Source organism: Lepeophtheirus salmonis, chromosome 1 (assembly GCF_016086655.4).
Source record: "Lepeophtheirus salmonis chromosome 1, UVic_Lsal_1.4, whole genome shotgun sequence".
NCBI lineage: Eukaryota > Metazoa > Arthropoda > Copepoda > Siphonostomatoida > Caligidae > Lepeophtheirus > Lepeophtheirus salmonis.
Genome location: NC_052131.2, coordinates 16,490,767 through 16,505,191, shown reverse-complemented (window position 1 = coordinate 16,505,191; position 14,425 = coordinate 16,490,767). Strand labels below are relative to the sequence as shown.

General features: G+C 33.4%; 1 protein-coding gene across 2 annotated transcripts in view; it reads right to left on the bottom strand.

The window, feature by feature from the left end:
* Positions 1-14,425, bottom strand: part of LOC121118906 (endoplasmic reticulum aminopeptidase 1) — a 67,960-nt gene that overhangs the window by 39,725 nt on the left and 13,810 nt on the right. For both annotated transcript variants that reach the window (XR_011780078.1, XM_071888467.1), the window contains exon 2: positions 6,858-7,051. Coding sequence is in view for 1 of the 2 variants with exons in the window: in XM_071888467.1 (XP_071744568.1) it covers positions 6,858-7,051 (194 nt within the window). In the remaining variant the exon portion in view is untranslated. The remainder of the gene's footprint in view (positions 1-6,857; positions 7,052-14,425) is intronic.

Here is a 14,425-nt window from a genome sequence, read left to right as displayed (position 1 = left end):
ATAGTTGACCAAAAATGTTAAAAATATAAAATGCACTTGAAATATGTTTATTTAAAAAAATAAAATACTAATAAAATGTCAATAGGTTAATAAAGTATGTTTTAACAGTTTATTTTATGAACAAGATTAATATTTCATTCCAATTTTTAAATTTCAATATAATTTTATTTAGCATTTCAAAATATTAATGATACATTTGTGAGATTATTCGGACAGTAATTCATTTTAAGAATGAATTATTATAGATTCTAAAATTGAATAAGATTCGTGAGGACGCTCCAAACTTTGATCCCTTTAATCCTTTCACGTTCAAGTTTTCCTAAATGATACATTTTAATACCTGTAGAACATTTTGAAATATATTTAATTAGTGTGAATATATGGTTTAATTCCGGAGATTAATCAAATACATTATGATTAATAGATTCAAAGGCCTAATTATATTTCTTAAAACTAATATTTTTTGATGATGGAGCTAATAGCGGGAAGTACTATGTTTTCGATTCTTTTGGTCAACTATCTTTTTCTCTCGTATGCTATCGCGACGTCAAAGAATTTCCCATACTATTGCCCAGTATCATCAGTCATCACTCATCTCTCAATGTACTTTATCTCTGTGGTTTTTTAAGTTTTAGGACTGACTTAGACTGAACTGGATGGGCTGCAGTCTTGAGGAGTCTTAAATAAGGACCAACACAACACAAATATTGTGGGCCTCAAATACATTTGTATTTATTTTCAATTTGAGAGTTGAATTTCTTACCTCGAAGGATCTTTGTGTAGGTCATTCATATTTTCGCTTCTTGGATAATTGCCATGGGAAATGTATTTATCAAAAAAAGCTTTGGATTGAGAGTATAAAAATTACTAATTTGCGAGGCCGTTTAAACTGAGACCTCAGTTAACGCTTTAGTGAATAGAGACAAGTTGCAGTCACGATCAATATACTTCGTACCTTTTGATAAGATAACCACTTATTTTATAAGGTCATGTCTATTCATTAGAAACCCTAGTCAAAGTAATAAGAAATGCTTTACGGTTAGCTTCATTTCCTGCCACAGCATTGAACATGTGTTCTCGCTATGAAAAAATGGCTTAACATTACGCCTTAGGTAAATTTATATTGAATACTATTTTGAGAAGATTGTACTTGATTAGTAATATCTTGCGATGTAAGTGTACCAATATAAGAGCTATTTAAGATACGAGCTGAATTTGAGCTCAACCAGAGTTGGAAATGGGGCGTGAGAACATTTTCAAGTGCAATCATTACAGTTATCTCTTATTGAATAAATTGCTTTAACTTACGAGCTCCGTCCAGAAACAAACTCGTTTGTCAAGGGATTGTATTATACCTAGCATCTACCTATATCTCGAATATAATGATTTCTTGGATCTATATATATTATTGCCTATTGTCAGTATTTCTTAATTTCAAGTCAATGATGTTAGTGTCCAAATCTTGTTTTAAGTATTCAAGTTAACAACTTCAATTATCATCTCTGTTTGAATTAAGACTAATACTCCGACACGGATAATGAAAGTAAGTTATGGAATTAGTAACCTGCATAATTGAGTTGATTTAAACATTAGTCCATAGATGAAAATAATATGATCATGGAAGAGGATCCTGCTTTTTTTTAGTGGTTAAAATAATAATAATCTTTTTTTAAAATTTTAATACAGTTGGTATCCTTATTCTTGAAGAGAAAACATAAAAGTATAAATAATCACTAGTGTGTCAAAGACAAAGAGTAACACTGAGGATTTTTTGTGGGTTTTATAAGTGTGAGTCCTTATTGGACTCGGAGTAGAATTGAAGATCGATATAGGAGTAATTCCTACCTATATCATTTCTAGATACGGAGTGGTGTTTTTAATGAAACGGCATGATAGTTTTTCTCTAAAAAATTCTTCCAATTGTCATGATTACCACGTTCATTTTCAGCGTTTTTGAAGCATTTATTATTTTCAATTATGATAATTACTGTTTCCTCTACAATCTATAAAAATCTGTAAATTCATAAAATAATGTTATGAAGAACCCTTTGCGTGTATTTTTTTTTTTTACTTATCTAAGCATGACTGACTCCAAGTACTATATAGGTATGACTAAATTATTTCTATTTGTATAAAATCCAACAAGACTTGAATGTTGTTTGTCTCATCTTAAAAAAGAAGGATCTTGTTCAGGAATTTAGTAATTATGTAAAAGGTAACTTGTATCTATGTATGTATGGCAAGACATGGATTACTCCTTTGTCCTTATCAAGCCACTCCTACTACAAACTAAATATTGTTAAATACCTTTTTATTGAAAACAAAAGGTGTGTGTTGTAACTGATATTAAGATTCTATTCTCCTTCTCAATCACTAGATAATTATATTATGTATTTTATATTTACATATCCCATGTAGATACACCATCCGGCTTCCATGAATTGCAAAAAAATATATATAACATAATAGGAACTCATCTACATGTGATAACGTATATTATTGGAGCTTATCCTTCATTAATATATTTGTACATACTACATTAGTATGTCTGACGGTTATATGCACTGTCTTAGTCCTTTATTTTGCCTATATGTATCGAATTTCCATGGTAACAGCTCATTAAAGCTCTCTAGTTGATGAAAGTGCACCACCACCGCTTCTAGTTCTTCTACCTTCCCTTCTACATACTTAAGTAAAAACATAAATCAATACATTATATACATAGTATACTTGAGTAATTTTCAATATTTTTCATAAAAAGTTTGACATAAAAGCAAGCCTGAATGATTTTTCTCAAAATGTAATTGTGATTATAACAATAAATTGGGTTTTTACAATAGATGTCTCCAGTAATGTGTATCTCATGTTGCATAAGCGCGATCGGTTTACACTAGATGGTGTAAGAAAGATAATATTTTGTACTAAAAAAAATTTACAGACAGTTTTGCCATTGTTTGACTCAGGGTTGTCTTAGTGGTCGTCAAAGATGGACACCTGCAAAAAAAAAAATAGTTGCCATATTTTGCTGTTTTTATTCGAACAAGGCAAAAACGCAAGCCACGCGGCGTAAAATATGAATAGTGTTTATGGCCCTGTTATTGTAAAAGCATATTGTGCGGTATTGTGGTTTCGTCGATTCCGTTCCGGTATTTCGGATACAAGGATGCTATGGAAGGCCAATCGTCGAAAATGTGGATAGAATAATGGAAATCGTCGAGTATAAATAGTATTGTGCCAGTCCTTATTTATTTGGCCAAGTCCAGTGATAGGACCGGTCCTATCAATCCTTGGTAATGGTCCTATCAGTAATTGGTACCTTTACTTAAGATCGTTGGTCCTTAGGACTGTAAGTAATAGAACTGATTAAAACAGAATAATAAAGGGAGCTGTATTTGCATTATTTAGCATACTATCACAAATGTACGGTATGATATTTTAATTTATAAATTTACTAGTAATCACAGGCAAAGTGATAATAATTAGTTTTTGATTTTTCTTCGTTTAATATATCATATTTATGACTTAAAGGGAAGGAATTAAGGATATCTCAATATTGGTAGACCCATATTTTCATAAGTTTCACGAAGTAAATCAAGTATTTCAACTATTCAAATATTAACTCTCTTTTAGTGATATTTAAAATATCCCTAAACAAAAACACGTCATATTATATCCTCCAAAACCACAACATCATAGGCAAGGGATTTTTAAAAAGAAACTTTAATAAATGGTACCATATGTTTTACTCCCGACCTCTCGTCGCACTCATACGTATGCCCAGTCCTACGGATGGGTGACGCCCCTATTGTCCATACACAGAATATACCGAACTTTGGTATTTTAATGCCCCGTGATTTGCTCATTTTTTTGTTTCTCTTTAAATGATTTTTCATGGAGAAGATTTAGAGGGATAATTATTTTATACAAATTGATGCAAAAATGAAGTAACAAAATATTTTAATTTGAAGCTGTGGATGATTAGTCACCACATAATTAGTTTTTGGCGATTTAGCAAATCTCTTAAATATGTTGATTTTTTTCGGAATGAATCCGGGTTTGATTTGGAATCTGATTTGGAAAAATTGCACCAATTAAGAATTTTAGCATGACATGAAATTTAATGGCATCCATTTTAGCTCTATAGCATCATAATCCGGGGGAGTTATTTGCATTCAATATAAATGATCATGATTGGCTATCATTCGATCAAAGGCACAGAACAATTAATTCCGAGTCCAGACTGGAGTAAAAAACCTCTGCCAAGCATAAGTGTAGCTACGTGATCAGGGACCAGGCCCCTTTACTTGACTATATGAACATGTATATTTTATACATATACTAGGAGAAAGTATGAAAATGAATATAAATTGCCCCCCCTCAAAATCTATTGGTACTTAGCCAATTCTTCCAAACATAGAATTAGTGTTCATTGTTCACAGCTTAACAAGAGCTAGTTATAATAAAGCCAATCAATGTTTAGAACACAGATTAGGATAAAAGAAACAGAAACATGGTCAGCTGACAACAAAATACACCAAATACTTTTGTGTTATATCGTGAACTACAAATATATACTTATCGTTCATGTGTAAAAGAGACTTATGTGGAAGTAAGACACACTCGGACCCTTAGAAAGGATCAGGGATTCTTATTACGACGACAAATCGGTTTAGAATGAATTTAGGAACATGCTAGAAAACATTTTATTTTTAGTTGACGGTGTTATGATAGTTTTTAATAAGTAACTGTCATTATTATTCAGAAAATACTCTCTCAACGGTAGCTGAGGACATCACTGTGTAAATCAGAAAGTAAAATTTGTATTTGATGGTATCTAACGGCAATTCTGCCAAATATTCAAATTACTTTTAATAAAAAATATTAAATTGACCACATGCAAATCAGATAATTTTATGTGTTAATGGGTAGTGGTTCCCAAACAAGGTGTATTGAGACAAGTTCAACTGTGACGTACTATTTGTGACAACCATACATTATTTGCAATAACTTATAATAATCCAATTAATTCGTTTCATTAAAATAGGTCTGTCAAGAAATGTTTATTTGTCTTTTGGTGTGCCTTGGGTACACACAAAGTTTGGGAACCACTGTTTAAGGGGACATGTGATGACGAGGTTTCGTGCACTATCATCCAGTTAAGCCTGATAATTAGTTTGAGATTAAATATAGAATTCTCGAGCTTTTGAACTTATGCTTGTGAAAGATTTTGAGATCTTATGTGAATTTACTACATAAAAATATAAGAAAATCGTATTTCAGTTGGGAAAATTCTTTTACAAAAAAGAAAGATTTATCATCCAACGTAATCTCCAACCACGAAGGAGATGGTAGTGTCTTTGAGGGAACTGATGTCCGAGTCTTCTTAGAGTGGCCAGCTGCATGAGAGGCAAACTCGTTAACTAAAGACAGCAGAGAGGCAAAGATACACCATAGAAAAACAAGATTCTAGCTTATCTCGAGACATAACTTCAGTCTTCTTTTCCTGCAATCTTTAATACGTTATTCTTCAACTCGCTAATTTTTAGTTGTTATCTCATATGAGGTAAAAACGGAAAAAACAATACAAATTTATAGAAATTATCAGTGATTTTATCGCTCTTCGGAAATGGTGAGGGCGCTCTCGATAGTAATTCAAAACAATGAACGTCTCCCGCTCTCACTCAGGAATCTTGATCAGCACTCAATTGAGTGCTGCTCACAAATGCTTTGAGAAGAGTTGACGAACTGCTACACGGTACGGTTGTTAATGTTGCCCAGGTTCATCATTTTAATCAAGTATCATCCAATCGCCCGGTCAGAACTACACAAATTGGCCTACCCAGACTGTCTTTCGTTTCATCAATGGACACGAGCAAGATCTTGACCTTCAGCTGCTCCTTGATTTGAAAACGATCTCCATACTTTTTCTCCATTTTCCTAGTCACGGTGGTGGTTCTTGATGATTGTCTTAGTACTCCTTGTTGTCGATCTTGGGCAGGGGGATGCTTGCAGAGACCAAGGCCATCACCAGGTCAGGGATAATGATGTCATCCATGTTTTTGTTGGAAGAGATGACGTTGAACAGCTTCTGTGTAGCCTTGTCCCACTTCATGTGCAACTCAACAATCTTTTTGTCCCTGGTATACTATCCATGCTACTCTAATACATACTTCCTTTTGGCCTGGGCGGTGTAGCTGCAAAGCTTGGAGAGCAGTTATTTTTTCTTTGGCTCATAGGTCCGTATCTTGGTGGCACCGAGCTCTTTAATGAGGACTGAGGGGTCCACAATCTTTGCCATAGTCATATACTGTACATTGTAATACTTAATATTTAATACAACACAGTATAAAAGCTAAGTGTTTTCCAGTAGAGTTATTTATCCGTAATAAAAAGAAAAATGGATACATTTAATATTTCTAGAGGAAAAATTGATTATAAAAACCTCAATGGCTTTGGCGGCAAGATGGATAGGATGAACAGGGGTGGGGAGCATAAGATATACATAGAGATCTCTTGTTTTGGAGGGGAAAACTTATAATAAGGCTGTTACTATGGAACGATTGCACTAGTATACATTTTCTACTTAAAAATCCAAAAAAACAAAACAAACAAAAAAGTAAATAAAAGCTAAAAATGCAAATACATCTTAACAACACATAATTTGGACACTACTATTGATCATATCGAATGATACATCAATTAATTGTTCAATCAATTAAACTTTCATAAGTAATCAATTTGCTCTTAAAATGCAATCTAGTATTTAAACTGACTTGAACATGTTGTCTGAATACTTCTGGCCACCCCTGGATATAACTAATGAATGCTTTAAATAAATCAACACTTGGGTGACTTACGTTCATTTATTTCTTGACTTAGAGCTGCGATGGTTGCGATGCGCAGATCTTGTGGATCCAGTATAAATTCTGAGACATAGGGATTGTCAAAGCTATAATTGCTAGCGGTGTTTTTTCGAGATCCATCCGACACTTTCCCATTGTTTTTTGTCTTCATTTTCTTATCCTGAGATCTTTTGATCTTTGACAATAATCTGAAATTTGAAGAGAGATTTGAATTATGTAGATCAAGATAAATTATTATTTTATTCGTAACATTGTATGTGGATATGTAATATGTGTTTATATAAATCTAGATCCCTTATAAGCCATTTTGATGCGTCAATGTGTATATACCTCCTTTTAGCAATACTTATTTTGAATTATTGTTGATGCAGAAACGACTTGTATAAATATATAGCGGAAAGGACTGACATAGTGATATACCTACAGGGCGCGACAACATAACTTCCTTTTTTCAAAAGACAATTAAACAAGTTTTATCCATTAGAAATGTTTTATTGTTCGTTTAATAATGATAGTATATATTTAAAGTTTTGTCTGAAATAGTTTTAAAAATAGTATAAAATTGTTGAATATACTGAACTTTGGTATTTTAATAACCGGAGAGTTTTTAATTTTTTGTTTCTCTTTAAATATCTTTTTACAAATATATTTTAAAGAGATATTTATTCTATAAAAAAAGGTGCCAATTATTTAATTGGCATCATACCCTATCTTATAATTGTGAATGAATAGTTGATTAGATTATTATTTTTAGGCGATTTTGCAAAGTTTTAAAAAATATTGGTTATTCCTGAATAAATCCGATTCTAATTAATGTGATTTGGACAGACTATTTTTGTAAATTTTGAATTTGATAAAACCAATTTTAATTCTCTAGCATTGTTATCTGGGGAGTTAATTGTGTTCCAAAAATTTCCCAAATTTCAAATTATGAGAATGAATTAAAAAATCGTTTTTTTCTGAATGGGAAATGGAAGTAATTATCTCACTTCATAAATCGATTAAAAATATTCTCAGGAGCTTAATTGCAATAAGTAAAATATTATGTCAATCTAATTTTGGACAATATTTATTTTGTCTGCAAATACACGGTCCTCATCACTCCAACGCATGAACACGACTGACTATATTTTCAAAAAAAGCTTTAAAATCTCACCTCTATAATGAAACCAGGGTTAGCTTGCTATTACTTCTACTGCCAAATTGCCACGCCTTATAAAAAAGGGTATTATGCTGTCACACCCTCTACTTAAATTTGCATGAATATATAACATAATTTTTGGGGCTTTAAAATCCCAAATCGCTCCAAAACTTTTTTAATCTGCTTTATAATCCTTGATGTCAACATTTAAGGATTTTGAAAATTTAAGAATGCTTATCATTTTTTTTTTTTTTTGGTGGTGGGGGGGGATCGATATTTTATCTCCAATTTTTCATTTTTTTATTGACTCAAAAAATTATCGCAACTTAGAAAAAGGGACGACACTCTTCAGTTGGTCAGTGAGGTAAATATGTTTTTCAATTGCATCAATAAAGTTTTTTTTGCTATAAAAATGTGGAGCTGCTCAAAAAAAAAAAAAAAAAAAAGATTTCAAAACTCATGTATTGTACGTATGGTAGGTATTATATGCACCGTCCCTACTGAGAGTCTTATAATGACATACACACAGATTTGTTCAGAGTCATCAATTAATAGTAATCGAGAGTATTTTTTAGCTCACCCGGTTTTTTTTTTAGATTTATCCCTCAAGGCTAAAGGATTCAAGTCCTTTCATTTATATTATCTAAGCCTATCTAGCAGAAGGGTCCCTTTGACTTTAAATGAAAATATTTCTTGATAATTTCTGCGTCGTCACCTAATTAGTGATTAATTTCTGATTTGAATTTAAAAGTAGTATTGACCAACAACCCCGCCTAACACCCATGATATTGATTTATGATTGGGCCTTCTATCGTGTATTAGCTCTACTTCTCAATAATAATTATAAAAAAAGATCGGGGTAAAGGGTTCGGGGGATAGATGGCTCGGAGAGTGAAATCATTGCGGTAAAAGGTCAGGGGGTAAAATGGTACTGTTCTCAATAGAATTACATACAACAATGGATTAAACCTTTTCTGTGCTTATGATAGATGGAGAGGAACAGTGATGATTGTCTGTTTCCTCTATGTGATAATGATAATTATCATTCAGGGAGTTGTATTATTTTGTTACAATACGGTGTCACTCTCTGACGCCTGATTTACAAACTAATATAAGTAAACAACGCTCATGCCCTATTGCAAGTCCTTGTTGGACTCCAAGTAGAATTGAGGATCTACATCGGACCAATTCTTGCCTAAGTCCTTCTGTATTCCCTTCTCCTCCACGTCACAGCTGCTTGTAGCTGATCTAATGAAATGTCATGACAGCTAAGCGCCTCTCTTTCAAAACATTCTGCAAAACCATCTTGTTTTTTTTAAACACCCCTAAAATACTCCCGATGGATTTTCATACCTATCCATTACGCTATACAATTTTATCTGTTATAATAGGTTGGTATGTTAAAGATCCAAGTGTCTTTAATGAAGTTGTATCCTCATATGTATATAATAAGTAAGATGATATTCTTTGACATATAAATTAGACAAGGTCAAAATATTCAAAAGGCTTACGCAATATAATATGTAGTATAATTGTCATGGCATTTTTATCATTATCATTTTTTTTTGCAATATAAGCCATTATGAATATAATGTATATTACCTAAGGCTAATTCCTACTTATTTTCCCCTACTTGTCTTTGCATGAAAATAAATGTGAAGAAATCTCATTTCTTTTAACCATGCATTTTTATATTATGCTATAGCTACAGAATGTTTTAGTTTAAAAATTTATTAATTAACATAAAATTTTGTGATAGTGATCAAATTGTAATATAAGTTAATTGAAAAAAAACCCACAATTTTTGTTCGAAATAGCCACTCTTAGCCCGGATTATATGGCTGAGAGATTCTGAAGGATTAACCACATAGAAAAGTTCATGGGATTCTGGTCAAAGCTGCCAGGAAAACTTATATTTTCCCCCTAAAACCCTTAAAATGTGCTTTTAACCAGTTCAAGACACTTTCTCAAGTGTTAGAGGTGCCCTGTCATTGATGAAAATGTAAGGGTCCCCAACATATGTGTCCTGATGCCGGGGAAGGATCTTGTCGACCAACAAAGCCTTGTGAACGTGTTAGTTAAACTTTACACATTCCTTCATGAAAACAAGGGGCATATTCTTCCCGTCTGACATAATACCGGCCCAGACTGGGCGGCATATTGCACCTGGTGATAATACAGTGCTCCTAAGGGATTGCGTCAATGTTCTTTCCTAAAACACGGTCATTTTGGGCGATGTGGATGGCATCAAAGGTGAACAATTTGGCAGATCCGTGCTTCCTCTCCACAAGTGTATCTTAATTCCCCCATGTAATCTGAGCAAAGGGTGGTGGTGATTTTGAAAAAAGGTTTTTTTAAACTAATTTATATTAGAATGTAATCATTTTTATTAAAGTTCAAGCTAATTCGTAAATTGATATTGGATTTATAAACCAAAATATCTCTTTACCTTGTATGTACATATTGAGAGAGAAAAGAAACAATATTCTTATGTCGTAAATGAATAAAAAAGTGAAGGAAAACCACTTTTGAGGGAGGAATTGATTATTTCTTATCAAAGCAATGACAGTTAATGAGTAAGGACAAAAATAAATATATATATATACACACTAATTTACTTTGGAAGAAATAATAATAATGAAACCATGCTTCTTTAGAGAGAAAGTCGAACCACTCCCAAGAGTAGCTCCTATTCTAAGCAAATCATTTGCTTAGAATAGGGGGCGAGAAGAATAAAAATATATTAATTTGTCTTTCAAGTGAGTTTTCTTAATTTTCCGAATTAGGAATTGGGACTTTCTTGTTGGAGTAGGTACCTAATTTCTCTATTCATATTCATAAGAAAGGTAAAAAGGATATTATACAATTTTATTAATTCAGTCCATTAACTTCTTCACTTACTACCTTGTTATCGGATAAAAAGAATACTAATGTGTAGCTAATTTGTATAATTTATACGAAATGTTTCACATATGTAGATAGGTGATAACCGAGAATAACAATGGAATTATTGGGTGTTGTATGGAAATATGGACACTCCTGTTCACTCCTCTAACTTGAAGTTGTTGCGTTAAGCAATTTTAAAGCTAGAAATTGAGTCAGAAACGCCTGAGTGTATTTTTTTTTCTGGATTGCACGTCACTCTCAATGTGTAAAAATGAGCGCAGAACGATACATTCGAATCACATTCTAGGCGGTACTAACTCCCACAGATATTTTGACCCTCCCAAGGTGTCCAGTGACACAGTACACCACGTGAAGCAGTTGCTTCTCAGCAATTAGAACAAAGAAGAAGCTCTCGAACGTTAAATGATTGTTTAATCAGTTTCAGTAAGCGACGTCATCTCAAGGATGAAGCACCATGAGGCATCAAATGGGGTCGCTCTTCCCCTTATCTGCTTTCCTGGGGATAACCACCTTACTGCGGCTCATAATATTGGCCAGCCGGCAAACAAACTCATCTTCAGGGTCGAGAACACTTTCCTCGGTCGTGTAGTTGTCCTCCTGTATGACTGCGCTCCTACTCATATGACAAACACCATACAGAAGTTCTTCTATGAAAACGGCAAAAGGTTGGACTCCAGTGACTGATGTACAAGATTAGCCCGTAGAGCGCTCTCTATCCAATCAAAACCTGACATGATCTCAAATTATAAAAAATAAGAGGAAGTTAAATTTGCATAATTTTCTTGTGATATGAACTTTGCGTATAGCTTTGATTATGTAGATTTCATAATGTTTTCAGTCATCATTATCATTTAAAATTATGTTGAGTTTTTCTGCGATACTAGCACGGACCAAGGTTAATAGAAATACAATGTTTGACCGTCATGTATGTATTCGGGCTTGCTAGAATTTTCAATCTGATGTATCGTACCGACTGCTGGACAAAACACACAACCACTCATAGCCTATAACGTCACTATTGGTAGAATTTTCAATTTAATGTATCGTACCTGCTACAGGGCAAGAAAGAAAGATTTTGACATAACACGCAACCACTCATACACTATGCCGTCAATATTAAAAACAGTGGACAAGTCGTGCCGAATGTTAAACAACCCCTATATATTCTCTATAACCACTGTAGACAATACAGAATTTAATACATATGAATTTGCTATATATAAAGGGTGATTCAAAACGAGCGGTTTTTGGATTGTAGAAATAAAACACATAAAATATTATATTATGGTCAAAACTTTATTATAAACCGAAAAAACAATCCTTGACAATTATTTCTAGAAAAGAATCCCTTTCATATGTTGTTCGCAACTGGCCTTTAAATGGTCCAATCTTTCGCGCCAATTTTCGATGACGCGTTCCAGCATTGTGACCAAAATCTCACGAATAACTAGCTCAATATTTGCTTCCAATGCTTCAATTGTCGCTGGTTTATCCACAAAGACTTTTGCTTTTACGTAGCCCCAAAGAAAAAGGTCCAAAGGTCACACACGATCTTGGTGGCCAATTCACCGGGGCAAAAAATTAATTGCTCACCAAAATCATGTCCCAATAAGTCCATTGTTACGGGCGGTGTGTGGCAAGTGACACCGTCTTGTTGGAACCAAATATCATGGAGACCATGTGCTTCAATTTGAGGTATCAAAAAGTATGTTACCATGGCGTGATAACGTTTGCCGTTGACGGTAACGGCTTCGGCTACACTCTTGGCTACGGCCGCAATATTTTCTACACTGCGAGCTGTACGTGGGCTACCAGACGACGGGACATCCCAGCAGGTTGCTGCCCCTTCAAATTTTTCGATTATTCTGGGAATTGTGTGGACCATAAGTTGGGATTAATTTTCAAAAAACTTCTTTCACACAACGCTGATTTTCATAGTACAATTGAACAGTTTGCACACGTTGTCGTGGCGTATATCTTTCCATGAAGAATTGTAAAACAGTTTTGAGTAAAAATGACGTATAAATTTGATAGAACTCACGCGCGTTTGTCAAAAAATCCCTCCTGGAAAAAACCGCTTGTTTTGAATCACCCTTTACAACGAAAAGTGTTTTATCGGTTGCTCATATGGAACTTAAAATCAGTCTTCCCTCCCGTTCTGGTCCTGTCCCTGTTGTCGGTCTGTGAAAAAGTATGAAATTTAAAGTACCCTCTACTGATTATTCAAAGCATCATTATCTCTAATATGCTAGTAAAGTACTTTAGTTTACCAACGGGCTTGAATGTTATATGCCCGAGGATAGTTGCGCTACTTTGCGTATATTATTGTTTATTGGTAAGTTGTATACTTATTTGCTTATTACTATTACTCTAAGAAAAGAGGCGAGAAACATATTAATGAAAATAAAATAATCTCCTTGAATACTTACACTTTATATTGTGTCAGTCTTTCTAAAGTAATGAAGACTTCAGTCCTATCCAGTTCAGTTCTGCATATCAGTAAAAAAGGGGTAAGTCAATTTTAATTCTTCTTGTTTATTCAGATCTAGTACTGACAGTTTGAAGGACCGGTCTCAAGGACTGATGGGTCTGCTTCTAAGACTGCACTGGACCGAATAAAAAGGACTGACACAACACTACTGATAAGTGCAGGCGCTATTCTCAAATCTTCTGAGAGTTTCGCCTTCATTCTTCTTCTTTTTTTTTTTTTTGCGTTTTTGGTATTGTTCTGGTAAAAAGTGAAGAGTGGATTCGAACCTATACTAATAGAAATCCTTTCACTATATGTTTATACTAAGATAATAAATTGGAATCACAAATTCAAATAATATAAATATTGATTCATTCTATTCCACTTGAAATTATGGGGAATTATCACATCTTCCTCTCAACATGTATGCTACTTCAGATGAATCATACTTCTCTCGAGTAGTCGGAATATGTCCATAACGCGTGTAGGTGCATAATGTCCAGGATGTGTGTTTGCTATATAATTATTTTTCTCTCGCCTACTATATTTTTAGATTGTTTAAGCCTTAGGGAAATGAATAAAAGCAACATAAATGTCCTTGCATGACAGTTCAATAATTGAGAGCAACTCCAAACTGTGAGGAAAGTGGCAAACAGAGCTTCACGGAATGTCAGGATTCAATGTTATTTTTATTGAGGAATTAAATTGTTTGCTTGTTCGTAATTATACATTACATAGATTTTACATAAATATAATCTATTATAATTTATATCAAAACGTTTCCTGCTTACAGTTTATAGAAATCTTCTAAATGTTTTTGTAAATCACAACAATCATCAAATATGCAGTGGAATTAAATTTCCATCATTTAACTTTGTGTTCTTTAATTTAAATCATTTATAAACAATTGCCTCTGTTTATCACTTTCCTTACACATTTGAGCTCTTCACAATCATTGGAATGTCTTGGAAGGACTTTTATCGATAGAACATATTGGACTAATTTAGCAGCAAAATTCTAATGGTAATAAAATTTTACAGAGCT